General features: G+C 43.6%; 1 protein-coding gene across 2 annotated transcripts in view; it reads right to left on the bottom strand.

The window, feature by feature from the left end:
• The window catches only part of TMTC4 (transmembrane O-mannosyltransferase targeting cadherins 4), a 58,937-nt gene that overhangs the window by 27,328 nt on the left and 14,241 nt on the right, over window positions 1–17,368 (bottom strand). For both annotated transcript variants that reach the window (XM_081084893.1, XM_081084894.1), the window contains exons 5-8: window positions 16,771–16,858; window positions 5,211–5,308; window positions 824–916; window positions 434–598 (exon numbers count right to left, since the gene is read on the bottom strand). In XM_081084893.1, coding sequence (XP_080941019.1) covers window positions 434–598; window positions 824–916; window positions 5,211–5,308; window positions 16,771–16,858 — 444 coding nt within the window. The remainder of the gene's footprint in view (window positions 1–433; window positions 599–823; window positions 917–5,210; window positions 5,309–16,770; window positions 16,859–17,368) is intronic.

The raw sequence follows: 17,368 nt of genomic DNA, 5'->3' as shown, positions 1-17,368 counted from the left end.
CTTGATTCCGGTCTCTATGAAAGCACTGCTCAGCACTGACACCCTTGCCTTCAGATAAAGCCAACCTGTGCAATAAAGAGAGTCTTGACACCACTGGACTTTTAAAGATACCACTGATATTGCTGTATTTCATCTTAACCCCGCCAAGCCAATTTCCTTTATAACAAAAGTCTCGGGGTTAGGAGACACTAACGAGGCCGGCGAGAAACCTGACGTTAGAAGAAAGCACTCAATTTTGATTAGAGGGGAAATACAGGGGGCTTCCACCAGCTCAGTGCCCTGATCAAAGCCTGGTTTCATCCTGGAATGTCCTTCGTGATGGCAAACAAACACGAAGGGGTTCCATTTATTAGGGATTTTGTGGGTGTGTGGGGAGTGAGAGGCGGAGGAGGGGTGAAGGACCGGGAACTGGGTGGACACACTCAGAACTCACCCTGACCACCACGCTGTCGGCAAAGGACGCGGGGTTGTCCACCTCGGTGAAGGGTGGCGGGCCGGTGCCCATGATTTTCCAGCGCACGTAGAGCACCCCGGCTCCCCCCACGGCCAGGAGGGTCATTCTGAAGAGGAGACCCCCATTTCTGAGCACGCCAATGTACTGCAAAGACACCGCAAAGCCCCTGATGTCACAGATTTTCAAACAGAAGTGTGGCCCAGCCAGGTACAATTGTGCAGCAATTCTACCTGAACTGTGCTGACACTGTGCTTTAAAAGGCTGGCTATTTTAGAATTCAGACTCACAGGAAGAACTTTGAAAATGGCATTTTAAATCAGCTGGTACTTGACATTTTCCATGTCAGGGTTGGAGACAAAAAGTACATACCTCTAATGACTTGTCCTTGTGTAGTACCTTCTGGACAATTTCCAGAACATTTAATTTGCCTATCACCAAGATGTCAAAGACTGCATTCAAACCCTAAGGAGGCAAAACAAGGCAATCAATGATGTGGGCACCTAACTCTGATTAGTAGCAATTATACTGCACGATTATATTGGTAAATCTAGGTAAGGAATATAGTGCATTAGGTAATTATGGCAGACTTCTTCAGCTCTTGGAAAAACCACCATTGTTCCTATGAAATTAGCTCATGGTAATATATTATATCAAGTTTATTAGCTAGTAAATTCCTGTCAGTCATAATTTCATAGTCGGCATGTTAGAATACCATAAGATTTGGGATAACTAGAAATTTGGACCTCCTCAAAGGTCGTTCCTTCCCCCTTTTTTTCCCTTTACACTAAGCGTCCCTTAACTGATATAACAGAGTGGTTATGTGGGCAGCTATTATGCATACAACGACAAAGGCAGCCATCAGCCTGAGAAACCCAGCCACATAAGTAAAGACACCTCAGGAACCCCAGGTGCTGACGGACTTCGGCAAGTGCAGCAGAAGCAGGAGCAGAGCATGTACAAGGATCTCTGATGGGCCGTTGGAGATCCCTCAGCTTCAGACTCCTAATTGTCCACCAGCTTGCTATTCTCCTTTTCTTTTTTGTAATCCTCACCCAAGGATATATTTTACTGATTTTTTTTAAAAATATATTTTATTGATTTTTTACAGAGAGGAAGGGAGAGAGACAGAGAGTTAGAAACATCGATGAGAGAGAAACATCGATCAGCTGCCTCCTGCACATCTCCTATTGGGGATATGCCCGCAACCCAGGTACATGCCCTTGACTGGAATCGAACCCGGGACCTTTCAGTCCGCAGGCCGACGCTCTATCCACTTAGCCAAACCGGTTTCGGCTATTTTACTGATTTTAGAGAGAGGGGAAGTGGGGGGCAAGGAGAAAGAGATAGATAGATCAGTTGCCTCCGATACACATCCCGACTGGGGATTGAACTCGCAACCTGGGTATGTGCCCTGACCAGGAATCGAACAGGCATCCTTTTAGTGCACAGGATGATGCACGCTCCAACCAACTGAGTCACATGGGTCAGGTGCAGCTTTCTGTCCTGCCCAGCACACAGCCAGACTGCATTTCCCAGCCTCCCCTCCAGCTACGTGCGGTCATGGGACTGAGTGTCAGCCTATGGAATGTGGGCAGAAGTGACAACGCCCCATCTTGGAGGTTTGGTTATAAACCTGGAACCCTCCACCACTCGGGTTCCCCTTCCCACTGGCTGTGATGGAGACGATGAGGATACTCACTGAAGATGGCAGAGGCTCCGCCAGCCTGGGCCACTGTACGGAGGACAGTCACCTCCGTCACGTGAAGCCCTGTCCACGATGGCCAGGTGAATGATAAAAACACCGATTCTGTGATGCCACTGGGTTTTGAGAGTGAGATACTGTAGCTCTACCTGCGCTAACAGCTTCCAATACCACCATGACAGTTTCTTTCTAGCAGGTGAGGGCTGCGTCTGCAGCTATTACACCTGTAGTTTGTTACAGGCTGAAGGCCAGATGAGCCTTGGATTCTATTGTCTGCGTTGCAATGGTCTTCCCACCATTGTCACTGCTGCAGGAAACATCATCTAGCACAGTGGTTCTCAACCTTGGCTGCACATTAGAATAACCTGGGAATCTTTTTTAAATCCTGATTTCTGGGCCTCATCCTCCGGAAATTCTGTTTCTTTGCTACTAATGTTGTGCCGCCCCCGCCCCGCCCCCCCCCCCCCCCATAACAAAGAAACAGAATTTCCGGAGGATGAGGCCCAGAAATCAGGATTTTAAAAAGATTCCCAGGTGATTCTAATGTGCAGCCAAGGTTGAGAACCACTGATATAGCAGAACTCTGCCCAATCTGGATAAAGTGGTCAGAATACACACGGCGTATTTGGATAACACTGCCCCTAAATGACTTGCATCTTTTTAATATGGGGCTTCGTGGCAAAGATCATAAATCATCAGAAGCCAGTGGTGATTCGTGGTTTTCAGAGCAAGGATGACATCCCTACTTAACCCTCTCCCAGAAATGCTGGGAGCCATTCATTAGCCAATACACGGGCCAGCGCTGGATTAATCATTTCAAGAATCCTGATTTCATTCACCCAAGCGACACATGATTTAGTGGGTCACAGGAGGCCATTTCTGCCGGGGCGTGAACTATTTTCTAGGAGGCAGGGCTCCCTGTTGAGCTGCTGTCGTCACTGTCTTTTCACACCGTTTGTGCTTCTGCCTGTGAGCTGTAGGACAGTCACCACGGGTGACGGGGCCCTGCCGTCAGGGGCACCGAGCCAAACACACGTTTGGCCCTCCCTCCTCCTTCCCACTTAAATGTATCATCAAAACGTCCACATCCTCAAAATGTCCACATTCTTATCAAATTTTTGAAAACAGCTAAATTTCACCATATCCTTTTTCACATAAATTCAAACTGTAATGGGAGTCACCGTGGGTCCTTGTTAAGTGGAGATTCGGATGCAGCAGTCCTGGTGTGGGGTCTGAAATCTAAATTTCTAGTACGTCCCAGGGGATGCTGATGCTACTGGGCGTCAAACCACACCCTGAGGAGCATGGGTTCAGAGCGGTGGTTCTCAAGAGGATGACTTTGCCCCTCGGGGATGCGTGACTATGTCGGAGACATTTTCGGTTGTTACAACTGAGGGGGTCCTACTGGAGTGAATGGAGGCCAAGGATGCTGCTAAACATCCTACAGAGCACAGGGCACCCCTCCATAAGACAAAAGATCTAGCCCTCGCTGGTTTGGGTCACTGGATAGAGTGTCAGCCCGCAGACTGAAGGGTCATGGGCTTGATTCTGGTTAAGAGTATATACCTCGGTTGCAGGCTCGATTCCCCGGCCCTGGTTGGGGTGCATGTGGGAGGCAAATAATCGATGTATCTCTCACATCAAGGTTTCTCTCTCTGTCTCTCCCTGCCCCTACCACTCTCTCTAAAAACTGATGGGAAAATATCCTTGGGTGAGGATTAACAAAATAATAGATCCAGCCCATGCCAGGCCAGCGTGGCTCAGTGGTTGAGCATCAACCTATGAACCAGGAGTCTAGGTTTGATTCCTGCTCAGGGCACATGCCCTGGTTGCAGGCTCGATCCCCAACAGGGGGTGTGCAGGAGGCAGCCGATCAATGATTATTTCTCATCATTGATATTTCTATCACTCTCTCCCTTTCCCTTCTTTTCTGAAATCAAACACACACACACACACACACACACACACACACACACACACACACACACTAGAGGCCCAATGCATGAAATTCGTGCAAGAGGCTTGGTCCTCGCAGCCCGGTTTCATCTGGAGGGTCGTTGGGCTGTCTGGTCTAATTAGCATATTATGCTTTTAGTATTATAGATATCAAACATACACACACACATACACACATACACACACACACACACACACATACATATACTAATAATAAAAAGACTTTTAAACAAAGGAAAGAAAAAGATCCAGCCCTAAATGTCAGTCAGTAATAGCAAAGCTGAGAAACACTGGCTTAGACCAAATTGTTACTTTTAAAAAGTAACTCCTGAAATCCAAGGATGTTGGCAGAGTATTCCCTTCTACACCATCTTGTACAGTAGATAGCTAACCTTAACATTATGGACCAAGTCCAGTAAAACCCCTGATCTTTGCCTGACTTGTGTCAAACCCCAAACAGCTCTGACTGCCTTTCTGCCCCAAGGTATTCCTACCTGGCCATTCACACCCTCACCTTTGTTTTCCATTTCTCTGCCTCTGCTCACATCTCTGACTTCTAGACTTCCCTCTAACAATGTGAGGGAATAGAGAGAAAAGGAAAGTGGATTTCAATGCCTCTCCCTTCCAGGGCTTCAACTCAGATTAGCCATCGGAGGTGCGTGCCTCTCCTCCTCAAAGGCCCTTTCACCTTTCCAATGGAAGCCAAATATAACATGATCTACACTCAGTACTTCTTTAACCAGGACCAGAAGCATGAGTGGGGTCAGCCCACTGTTGCATTTAGGACTGCCCAAATATGAGAGCACCCAAGAAAACCCAAACTGTTCCTTCACCTTTTTCTATGGGACCTCTCCAAGAGGCCCAATGGCCACTCTTTAAGAACCTCCCACTCTCCATTCCCACCAGTCGCTAATGATCGTCAGCTGAGACAGCTCCTTCCCTGATGCAACACCAGGACTGTGAGAGCACAAGTAATCGGTCCAGAAATGTCTACAACTGCAGGCTGGCAATGGGGTGCAACAGAGGAGGTCACACAGGCAGGGCCGGCTCGCTCTGTCTCTACAGGAGGGGGAAGGGTGCGTTCAGAGCAGGTCTTACCAGCACAGTGATCCCCTGCTCTTTGCACAGCATGGCCACAGCGCCCAGAAGGATGCTCAGCAACACCCAGAATGTAGAATGGGTCCCTTCCTTGTTACCTGCCAATTAAGAGAAATGACAAACATAAAAGTCATACAACCCAGCTCGGTTTTATTAGCGCTAGGAACAAAAATTTGAAGCATGCACCTCATGTTGTCACAATTTAAAACCAGAGTTTGGTCTCTGACAGCATTTCTCTGTAGTTGTGTTAAACCCCTGAATTCCTGATGAGGCAACACCCTCTAAACGTACACACGTCCCCTCTCAAGGTGAACCCTAGCAGGTGCCCAGAGCCTTTGGGAGGCATTCCAACAAAGTCCTGGCCACAAAGACTCTCATCTCACAGTGCCCAAGGGGTAAGTTCCTTCTCCCCAACCTGCCGATTACCTAATAGGCCATTCTGCCAAGTTATGTTGAGAACTCCCACTGAGAACGTAAGCACTGCACCTGGTTGCATAAGGGCCTCAGCAGTTACAGCTGCTGTCACAACGGCAGGAGTGATGGGAATGCCTGAGCAGCTGAGAGTCTCTGCTACTGCGATAGAACTCTGGGCTCTGAGCATCAGGGGGTGTGGAATGGCTCAGACCTGTGATGATGCAGGACCACTGACTGAGGGCTGGCACCCACCTAGCACCCGGGGCAGATAAGGGCTGCCATCCTGCATGGGAACTCAAGCATCACTAGGAAGACAAAACATCACCAGAAATGTGAAGGCCGCAGTAGGAAGCTGGAGTGGGGCTGAGCTTGAGTAATCACCCCTGGTCCCTAAATTGCCTTCTGAGGAGGGTGGGCCTGGCTAGACACTGTTTGGTGGGTGGTATCTGCAATCTGGGGGCCAGAGCTGAACTGCTTGGGAGGAGAGGAGAGGAAAAAGGTGGGGTGGTGTTCATCTCTATTCTTCCGTGCTGAGGCCCTCACCTCCTCATCCAGACAGATGGTGAACAAGCATCTAAGACAATGGTTCTCAACCTTGGCTGCACATTAGAATCACCTGGGAATCTTTTTAAAATCCTGATTTCTGGGCCCCATCCTCCGGAAATTCTGTTTCTTTGTTATGGGGTGGGGCCACAATATTAGTAACAAAGAAACAGAATTTCCGGAGGATGAGGCCCAGAAATCAGGATTTTAAAAAGATTCCCAGGTGATTCTAATGTGCAGCCAAGGTTGAGAACCACTGATCTAAGAAGACACAGCTTTGAGGTGGGGCAAATGAACCTGCGTGGAGGACGAGATCATTAGCTTGCCCGTGTGTCCATGAATCTTGGGTTAGTTTTGCTTAAAACCAGAGCTCCTGGTCTAAATTCCAGCTCTGCATCCACTATGTGACCCTGAGCAAGTTACTATACTCACCGTCTCAGTGACATCACGTATAAAACGGGGGCAACATTCACGATATATTCCTCATCTGAGAGGGAAATTTTAGATAGAAATATCTAGACATCCATGTTAAAAATTACATAAGTATGCTTGCAAATGCAAAACACATCTCTGGAAAACACACAAGAAACCAACTATATTGGTTTCTGAACAATTTTAAGTAGGAAAATTTGGGTAGGGAAGTCTTACTTTTCATAGTATAACCTTTTCTATCTTTAAAATTTTCTTAACTGTGTGCATGCATTAAAAACCATACATCTAAAAAAAACCACTTGGTATAGTGTGGGGCCACAAAAAGCATTCAATAATCATTTGCTGCACACGAATCAGCAAACCTGCCTCAGGTTCCAGGGAGGCAGATTTCCAGGGGGCCGTGAGGCAGTGGTTCAGGCCATAGCTGCTCAGAAAAATGTGCCCAGCTCATCAGGCAGTGAAAAGATACACTTTGGTTCTCATTAAATTGCTTGGTTGGGAAACCAACAATTAAGTGTGTGGGGAGAGAGAGAAGGGGGAAGGAGAGAGAGAAGATACTAAAACCAACCCAAGTGTATTTGGCATGGGTGTGTGCCATGATGTAGATCTTGAGTGAAGTGATATAAAATGTCCTGTGAATGTTTAAGACCCAATCAGCAAAGCCCCAGGATGGAAGTCCTAAAGGATACCCAGGCTTCCTATCCAGGAACAGCCACGGGCTCTGGAGTGGGAAGCCCTCCCAGCCGCACACATTCTGTGTCAAGACCAGCAGGGTCTCCACCCAGCTGGGCGAACTGTGAGCAGGACTAACCCTCGTGTGACTGACACCCACTCTGGCGTTGGCAGGCTGCCGGGGGCCCAGGCGACTCATTGGGAAATGTTCTCATTCACAAACAGGCTCCAGTAGCAGGAGACATTCGGGAATCAAGCAGAAAGGATGCATGGGCTAGCTAGTATTTTCTGAACTTTCCATCTTTTCTTCAGAATCTCTGTATATAGAATCTCCTGGTTGAATGTACAAAGAGGCAGAATAGATATAATACAAAACAATGTTATTTGACTTGTATAGTTGAGGCACTTTTAAGGCTCTCCACAAGGCCAACCGACTAGCAGCAGCGCCTCATCAACTTGGATTCCATTGTCGCATAAAGCACAATGAACCTTTATCCTACTGCCTACTGGATGAAGGTGACCCTCCGGAGAGTAATGGCATTTAAGGCTTTGTGACCTGGCCACATAAAACCTCTCTAGCTTTTCGGGGTCCCCCATGATCAGTTCTCCTTTGCTACAATGCCCCTGGCAAAACCCAAGCCACTTTATACAGCTGTTAAATATCACTGAAGCCGTGAAACCCCATCCATGCCCACCCAGGTAGCGTCCTTTCTCAATTCACCAGTTTTACTCCACAGTTAAAAAGCAAATGGGCCTACTGTGTGCATGTCTGGTGCCCCTGAGAGCAGCATCTGTCTTACCTACCTCTGTGCCCCTAGTTGACACCCTACATCAGCTGCAGCATCCTACACTGCCCTCATCACAACCTATCCCTACATTCTTCACACAGTTTGTTACAAATACTTGATTTTCTTCATTTTCCCCTAGACAGGGGTCTCCCAACTTCAGCACTACTACTTGGGCTGGTTAATTCCTTGTGCGGGCTGCTCTGTGCATTGCAGGATGTTTAGTAGGACCCCTAGCTTCTCCCCATTAGATGCCAGTAACATTCTCAGCCTTCAGTTGTGACAAGCAAAAACATCTCAGATTTTGACAAATGTCCCGGGGACAGAGGAAAAGAAAGGAGACCTCTGTCCTAAACCAGTGCTACTCACAATGTGTGGTCCATGGACCTGCCCTTGGATCCTGTTCGAAACAGACTCTCAGGCCCCACCCAGATCTGCAGAATCAGAAACTCGAGGGTGGAGCCCAGCAATTGGCCCTTTAACCAGGCCTCCAGGTGATCCTGATTTAGCTAAAGCTTGCCTGCCCCTGAAAAGGCAACAAGTAGTCAGCGAATGAAATAACTGTCCACTATCTACCAAAAGGGGCAATGAGCCCACAAATCACAGAACCACAATGTAGTAAAAGTTGGAGTAGTGCTTCTCTGAGGTTTTGCAATAACCTCTTTTGCAGTGATGGCAGAATAGATGTAATACAAAACGATGTTATTTGACTAGTATAGTTGAGGCCAGCAGGGGGCCACCTGGCCTTCCCTTCAGTACCTTGGAGATGGGTGGGTATTAACTTTGTATGGTAACAGCCCATTTCGTTTTTTAAACTGTTGGCTGTTAACATATTCTTTCTTAGAGTGAAAATATGCAAACAACTGTCTCTTTCTGGATGTTTCTTCAATTTCAGAGATTATTAAATATTAAGGTCACATCTCAACAGTGACAATATCAGATCAAAGACAGAATTTCAGGGTTCAGTTATACAGCAAGTGATGGCTTCACATTCAGAAAACCACTTAGACCACCGCTGCCCAGAAGCATGGGCATTAGTGTTAACAGGCGCCTAAAATTCACCCAGTTACTACTGACATGTTTTAACAGCAAAACACTCACCTGATACTGAAGAGTTCGGTATAAAAAAGACTGTAAAATATTTCATAAAACTTTTACACTGATTACATGTTGAAATCAGTCATTGGGCTAAATAGAATGTATTGTTAAAATTCATCTCACCTATTTCTTTTTATAATGTGGCCAGCACCAACTTTTAAATGACATGTATGGCTCATGCATTTCTACTGCACAGCACTGTCTACATCATGTGATCAAAGATCCAGCTCAGAAATGAAATGCCTGGCACAGGGCTATGTCTGTATTCCAAGTCTGCCTTTGAAAACAGGAAATGTGAAATGATTTTGCCTATTTGAATCCAACTCTTTCCCCCCAGATTAGCCATTTGATATTTTATCAGGAGTCATAAGACTAAGCATTCACATGCATTTCAGTTTTTCCAGAATCTGAACTGGAAACTTAAATAATATTTATCAACAATTTTATGTCAATCAAAAGGGTTTTTTGACGGGTGTGTGGCAGGTATGTGCATGATAACCATGGCAAGTGGTTCCAGTACAGGCGGTGAACAAGAAAGGACACACAGAGATTAAATGATCTACTGGGAAGCCGGTCCTGAGTTTGGGGACTGCCCAGCTTAATGGACTTCTGGTAATACAGCCTGCTGTGGTATAGTTTTACCCATGGATTTTCCCAAATTAAGATTTTGTTTGAGTCTCTATTTGTCAAAGTGACAAATGCTAATATACAAGGTGACTAATTGCCAATATACAGCATTATCTTGATGAATCTGGACTGTTTTTGTGACTATGTTCTTATTTAGTGACTAATGCAAACCAAACTTATTTCCAAACTTGAGCATTTTAATAAGACAATTGAAACAGATAGTGGTAGGCCACCTTGTGTATGGTTGGCACTCAATAAATATCTGTTCCATCAGTACTTTTACTTATTTCCATGTCTACCAGAATTCTTATTTAATTATCATATTTGTTAAGCAATTTAACTTTTTGGTAATTTAATACCAAAAAGTTAACAATTTGTTTAATGTAAACAAATATAGCCCAAAGTCAAGTCTTTCCACTTTTAATTTAGTCTTTGAAACTCCTCACAATGGAAAATTCTTCACTGTGTGATTCTTTGTTTAAAAATCAATTTTAAAAAATTATATAAGGGATATTAAAAAGGCATAAGAAAAATGCACTATTTTAATTTTAAATTTGGAAGTAACTGTAAAACCGGTAAGAATAAATCCTGAGAGGCAGATGTGGTCTCCAGTAGTTGCATTTATGTGTATTTTTATTAAAATAAATCTCCCCCAAATAGAGAATACTAACTGGTGCATTGCTCTACAGCATTCTCCATCTCACCTCCATTCAGTCTGCTACATTTTGAGTTCCCAGGAGAAGAGAAAAAAAAACCTCAAGCTCTTTTTACACCATGAGACATCTCCTATCACTTAAGAAGACAACTTGCTCTAAGATAATCATGCAGCATAGGAACATCAATAGTTTATGATCCATACTTTAATAGAGACAGGCCTAGAAAACATTGTCCTTGTTTCTGTAAATGTCTCTACCATCTAAGATAATTCAATCACTTAGGTAAATGGAGGCAAAGATTAATGGAGTACAGGGAGCATGGGGGGGGGGGGCGGAGGGGGAGAATACAAACATGCACTCACTAATGGAAAGATACTTGTCAGTGCTAACACCCACAAGTGCCAACAGATGTGATTCATTTAATGAAGCACGTGCCTCGGATTTGGCACTATTTTCCAGTGGGACGATCTTTCAGAAAAAGCACTGCATTATACCAGCTACCCTCTTCACCACTCAACGCCTGGCATCTCCGCCGCCTTGAAACTGGCACGTCGTGTTGCGTGTGGGAACCACGCCACCCTGACAGGTGGCCCCGACTCTCTTTGCCAGAGCGACACAATGAGCATCAGATTCTCTGTCCAAAAGTTGGAGCCAACTAAGCAGCGCTTCCCCCCAGAGAATGAAAGAAGTCAGGCGCTGCCGTTCTAAAATACAGGACCATTCTGGGGAAACCGAGACACGCAGAAACCAAAGGAACACGAAGGCCGAGAAAAGAGAACACACACGAATACTGCTGTCACAATTCAGTTGGCAAGGACCCCAAACCCCAAAACAAAAGGCCTACGCTGTGTGACTTACTCAACTGACCTATTATTTTTCAAAGCTAGCATGATTCTAAGTCAAAGAAAAAGAGATGTCTTAAATCAGAACCAAAATATGAGGAAATGATAGCTCAAGAGTAAGAGTTATTCTGTTTCGGCTGCCTGAACTATGATAAGGAGAGCAATATAGCAAATAAAGTTTAAGAATTTAAAACAACTGAGATTTAAGATCTGGTCTTTTACAGTGGATTAGAATTTAAAATGGTTGTTCTAGTTATGTAGCAAATTCATTGCCCCCACTAAGATTCTCTCCTCCCCACTATAAGTGAGACTAATTAAATTTCTCTTCATAGTTCTCACTTCCATGAAATAAGTATTTTAAGGTATCAATTTTGAAAAATTGTTTTGGCCATTCTAGCAAGTTTATTGTGCAGAGAGATTATGTTCACAATCCCAAGTATGAGTTATTAAGAGAGAGATAAATATTGAAAAGATGTCATATCGTAAGAAAAATACTTTTTGTTTTGGGCATTCAGAAATAATAACTAGTGCATCATCGACTTCATTTGACTTAGTGTTTTTCCTTTTTATGAGAAAATGTATGCTTCCTTTATAAGGAAACTTTTTTTTTTTTGAAAAAGGATTCTGTTTCAAAAGATCTTGCTTAGAGATACTCAAGTTAAGCACACACCCACAAAAGGTCAGACAAATGTTACGTGTGTAGATTTTTTTCATTTTATAAAAACCCCAGGATTCTGGAGGTTAGTACAGAATGGCTTGTTAATAAACTCAGGCAGTTAAAAATTGTCCCAAGGTTTATAATACAAGCATCGCATCTATAAAGAAAGCTAATGAGGTTATCAAAAAAATATATATCCTCTGAAAGAGCTTTTGAACTAGTTCCATCATTCATTTCAGAGTACTCAATATTTTGTTTCCTTATAAAAAATATTAACTCTGTTTCTCCGCAAAAACCTTTCTTGAACTTCAAATTTATATGCAACTAACATTAGGCCTTTCTTTGAATTTATGTTCAGATCCAAGAAGAACAAAGACCAGGTCACTTTAAACTAAGTTTAAATAATAAATAGCATTAGTATTTGTATTCAATAAACGCTGGGCTGAACTTCCACCAGAAGAGCTTTGAGTCCCAGTGGAACACTTGCAAACACTAAGATTCTGTCCACTAAACATGTGGACAACACGAGCAACTGGCCCAAAGACTCCTCATTGCCATGGCGTGTTTACGCCGCCCCCCCCCCCCCCCCCGCCCTGGTGTCTTTTACAGCCCATACTGACTCGAGGGGGAGAAATAAAAATGTGTGACTATTGTTTGCGATATCTCAAAGTCCAAATGAAAATATACACACCCAATGTCCATTAGTATCAAGGACTCTTCTCTGTTTGACTCAAAAAAATTTAAGAGTAGATGAAAAAAATTAGTAATATAAAACGAATCACCATATGATCCAGCAATTCGACTTCATGGTATTTACCCAAAAAAACCAAAATCACTATCTCGAGACGACACATGCACCATGTTCACCGCAGCATTATTTACAACAGCTGAGATGTGGAAATAATCTAAATGTCCACTGAGAGACCCATGCATACAGAAAATGTGGCACACATGCCAACGGAATATTATCTAGCCATAAAAAAGGAAATCTTGTCATTTGCGACACAACAGACCTTGAAGGCATTATGCTGACTGAAATAAGTCAGAGAAAAACAAATACTGTATGACCTCACTTTTATGAGGGGGTCTAAAAAACCCCCCACACACACCAAACTCAGAGAGAACAGAGTAGTAGTTGCCAGAGGTGGAGTGGGGGATGGGGTGGATGAAGGTGGTGAAAAGGTACAAACAGCCAGTTATAAAATAAGTCCTGGGGTGTAATGTATACCATGGTGACAGCAGTTAATACTGTAGTGTATATCTGAAAGTTGCTAAGAGAGTAAATCTTAAAAGTTCTTACAAGAAAAAGAAAGGTATAGCTATGTAGGGTGATGGATGTAAACTAGACTTATTATGGTGATCATTCTGTAATATATACATATATCAAAGCATTATGATGTACACCTAAAACTAATACAATGTTATATGTCAATTATCTCTCAATAAAATAATAAATTGTACATTCCAGGGCAAACAGACAAAGAAATTAGGAGTACAGAGGGCACAGTCACCAATTCTGCATAAACACACCATGAAAAGAAGGGGATACTTATTGAGTATCTGCTGTGAGGAGGCCACAGGGAGGAAAAAGTTGACAGGGTAGTATGGAAAACCAGAATATTCTGTTCCTTGAGCAATCTGAATAATGGAAGCTTTATTTTAGTCAAGCTGTACCAGGCTCTAAGTCCTTCAAGGGCATGGACTGTGTCCTTTTAGTTTTTGTGTCCCTGACACAGGGCCTGCTACAAAGGATGCCCTTCGTGTTTGATTAATTATTGGTGAAAGAATGAATGACCAACCCTGATAATCCTGTATGCCATTTTAGAACAGAATCAGAAGTGTCTCATCATGAATTCCTTAACCAGAATTATTTTTGCACAGAGCTCTCACTGCTTCTCCTCTGTAAAGTTATTATTAGTTTGTGAAAACTTTGCTCCTCTTAAACAAGACTCGGCCATCATATTTGTGAAGTTGGACATTAATATGATGTTTAAAAATTATTCCACGGAGGGAGGGGGGCGAATTATTCCAGAAAGTTATTCTCTATAAACAAAAAAGCTGTGTTTTTTTTTTTAAATCCTCACCTGAGAGTATTTTTCCCCATTGAGTTTTGGAGTGTGGAAAGGCGGGGGAAGGGGGCAAGAGAGAGAGAGAAAATTGATTGGTTGCCTCCCGAACACCAGGGCCAGAGATGGAACCTGCAACCCAGGTACATGCCCTTGACCGGAAATGGAACCCGAGACCCTCTGGTGTTCAGGCCAACGCTCTAACCACTGAACGACACTGGCCAGGGCAGAAGTAGTTTCTATTTTAGCATGTTGAAGAAGGAGTACGGAGCATCTGACACACAGAAGAGAGGCTGAACACACAGTGCCTGTGTCAACGGAGACTAGGAAAGGCTCCGCCCAAATTCATCAGCGCTGAGACAAAGCAGGATTTGGGAGTTGTGGACAGGAGAGGACAGGGCAGTGCCTGGCAGAGTGAAGGGACTGTTCCAATGGTGCTGGCTGAGCAGAGCAAGGGACAGGGCTGGGCATCTGGTCTGCTGGATCCTGAGGTTACAGCGGGTAGGGCTCAGGACTCCGAACCTTCTTGGGGAGGGGACAGAGAACTGCCTCGTGTGTAGGACACAGGACTTCCTCCAAATAAGCAGGTAACTGAGTGTAAGTCCCTCTCTTAAGAGTCCCCGTTGGTCTGCATCTCAGACCCGCAACAAGCTTGGGAGGCAGATTGGAATCATTCCAGCACCGTCTGTGAAAACAATGAGTGGGAACTGAAAGTGGCAGTGAAAACCACCTCACAACGACGGAGAGTGCAGCTGGAGGGGTGGGTGCTCCAGCCCACTTTAAACTTCCAAGAAGAAATCATTCTGATATAGTTTAACTCAAAGCCTGCGTGGGCAAGAGGCCACAGTCAGAGGACAGAAAGGAGACAAAAGTCCGTGGCCAAAAATAACTCTCAGGGTCAAGACCCCGAGGCCTGGATGCATGAAGAGGGGCGACCTCCTACAGCTTTCTATTTTCCAAAGACTGAACAAGCTGTCGGTGACTGCCAGGAACACACCCGTCTGGAGGTGGGTCCAAAGGCTCCATTTTAATCCACTCTTTCCTTTTCCTAAAGAGGGTGCAAGTGACCAGAGCACCAAAGCCCGGGAGGGTCAGGCCTTCCTGTAGACACAAGGCCGTCAGGAAGGCTTCAAAGGCTTCCTTACCCATCCATCTGCCTTCTAACTGTTCCCAGTCACTTCAACCAAATGAAAACCTATTCATATTCCTAAAAGGGTTTCCGCTAAAGCCACAACTACCACTGTTATCGGTGTGCAAACACTAAATATTTCCAGGTTAGCTTTCTCGAAACCATCTGCATCCTTAAAATGAAAGGCCTGTAACAATCTCTTTATAAAATCCCTTTCCAATTTTAAAGTAAAAATGTCGTAAATGTTAAAAGAATGCTCCTGGACTAAAAAAATAAAGGTTATGCCTAACCGGTTTGGCTCAGTGGATAAAGCATCGGCCTGCGGACTGAAGGGTCCCAGGTTCGATTCCGGTCAAGGGCATGTACCTTGGTTGTGGGCACATCCCCAGTAGGGAGTGTGCAGGAGGCAGCTGATCGATGTTTCTCTCTCATTGATGTTTCTAACTCTCTATCCCTCTCCCCTCCTCTCTGTAAAAAATCAATAAAATATATTTTAAAAAAATAAAAATAAAGATTATATTGCTGCTACTAGTTAAGACAGTTCCATTAATCCTGAAATATGCTTAACTAATGTTTCATGAATCAAAGTATTAATTGAAAATTCATCACACATTAAGCACTTTTACCTTTGGTATTAGTTTCCAAAGGTTTTATTTAAAAAAATCTCTCAAAACACAACAATCCAAAACCTATGGGACACAATGAAAGCAGTCCTGAGAGGGCAGTTTATAGCTCTACAGGCCTACCTCAAAAAACAAGAAAAAATGGTAGTAAAAAAATCTCTCTTTTGTCTGGATGGCTCTCAGATATAATTTTATAATTTACATATGAATTAAAAACAGACACATATATGAAAAAATGTATGCATATGAATTGGAACAGAGAAAAGATTAGCAAAAGGACCCAGGAAAACAATATACAATGTCTTTAGTTTTCCACCTTCTGTGAGAATATTCCATTAGAGGAGACTAATAAAATGTATCAATTCACTTGATAGAATTTTTAGTCTCCTGAAATTTTTCCATTATTTCATAAGAACAATCTTTAGAATTAAAGAGAGGTTTTATTATACCTCCTAAATAAATGTGCCCCACATATGTTAAAACTATCAACATTTAATACTTTCTTCAAAAAGCACTCCTGATGTCTTTGAAATCTACTCAGAATAGGAAGCAGTTACTTTAAAGGAAGATAAGTTAAAATTAATAAAATGGTACTTCCTGAAACTTTAGAGTTGTCTTTGAGAAAAGTCAACAGACTTTGTAAGTATTAATAATGCTCCAATAAAAAACAAGAACCTCACACTCCAGGTGCATAGCTATCCATTTCAGCGTTTTTCTATTTTTTTTTCCCCTCCATGAGGTTTTAATAAAAAAGAACCAAAAGCTGGAAATAAAATCACAAAAATCAATCACAACTGCTTCAGTGCCTAGGGCAGAAGCTCTTGGTCTCACCGCACAGCAGGCTGCTCCTGTGTGACTACTGATGCACAAACTCTGCGTTATTAAAAAAGCAATGGAGTGAAACAAGACACCTACAGCGGGCATACACCTTTTCCCCACATTCCCTCAAAGTGACGACTTTATATACGCACATAATTTCCCATTTCAAAATTAAGAAGACAAACATCACCCTTACTTTCTCTAAACGCTCTACAGTAGCCCAGGAAGGACAACAGGAAGAACAGGGCACCCAGGAGGTCTGCACGGCCCACAACACCAGCAACCTTAAAAGAAGGGGAAGAAAAAGAAATTTACATTAAAAAATATGTATTTTTAACAAATCCTAAACTTAGGAAATACAAACAAATTCCTTAGAAATAGGAAAAAAACCTTATTAGACGCTACCATCTCTATTAAAATAATCTGCGTACCTGCAACAGCCTGTGGTCTTATCTTAGAATCGGTTTTCTTATGCCTTTGGTCTAGGACTTGACTTAACTGTTTCTAAGAGCAAGTCGGATTGCTTAGAACCCACTGATGGCTACTGTGTGGGCTGGACAGCCAGCGATGCACGCACCGTATGCAGCAGAAGCCCTGTTACTTGGCACCCTGTCCCCAAGAGCGGCAGAGACCTGTGTTTCTGATGTCTCCAAAGTGGACTGTCAAGTGGAAAATGCTATCAGCTGAAAGGGAATGATATTTAAAAAAGAAAACTTGATTCGAAACATGAAGGGAAGGTGGGAAATAAGGGTTAAAAGTCATCAGGCAGATAAAAAAGACAGGAATAATGACTC

Source organism: Myotis nattereri (assembly GCF_964212035.1).
Source record: "Myotis nattereri genome assembly, chromosome: 2".
Taxonomy (NCBI): Eukaryota; Metazoa; Chordata; class Mammalia; order Chiroptera; family Vespertilionidae; genus Myotis; species Myotis nattereri.
This window is presented reverse-complemented; position numbering and strand designations above follow the sequence as displayed.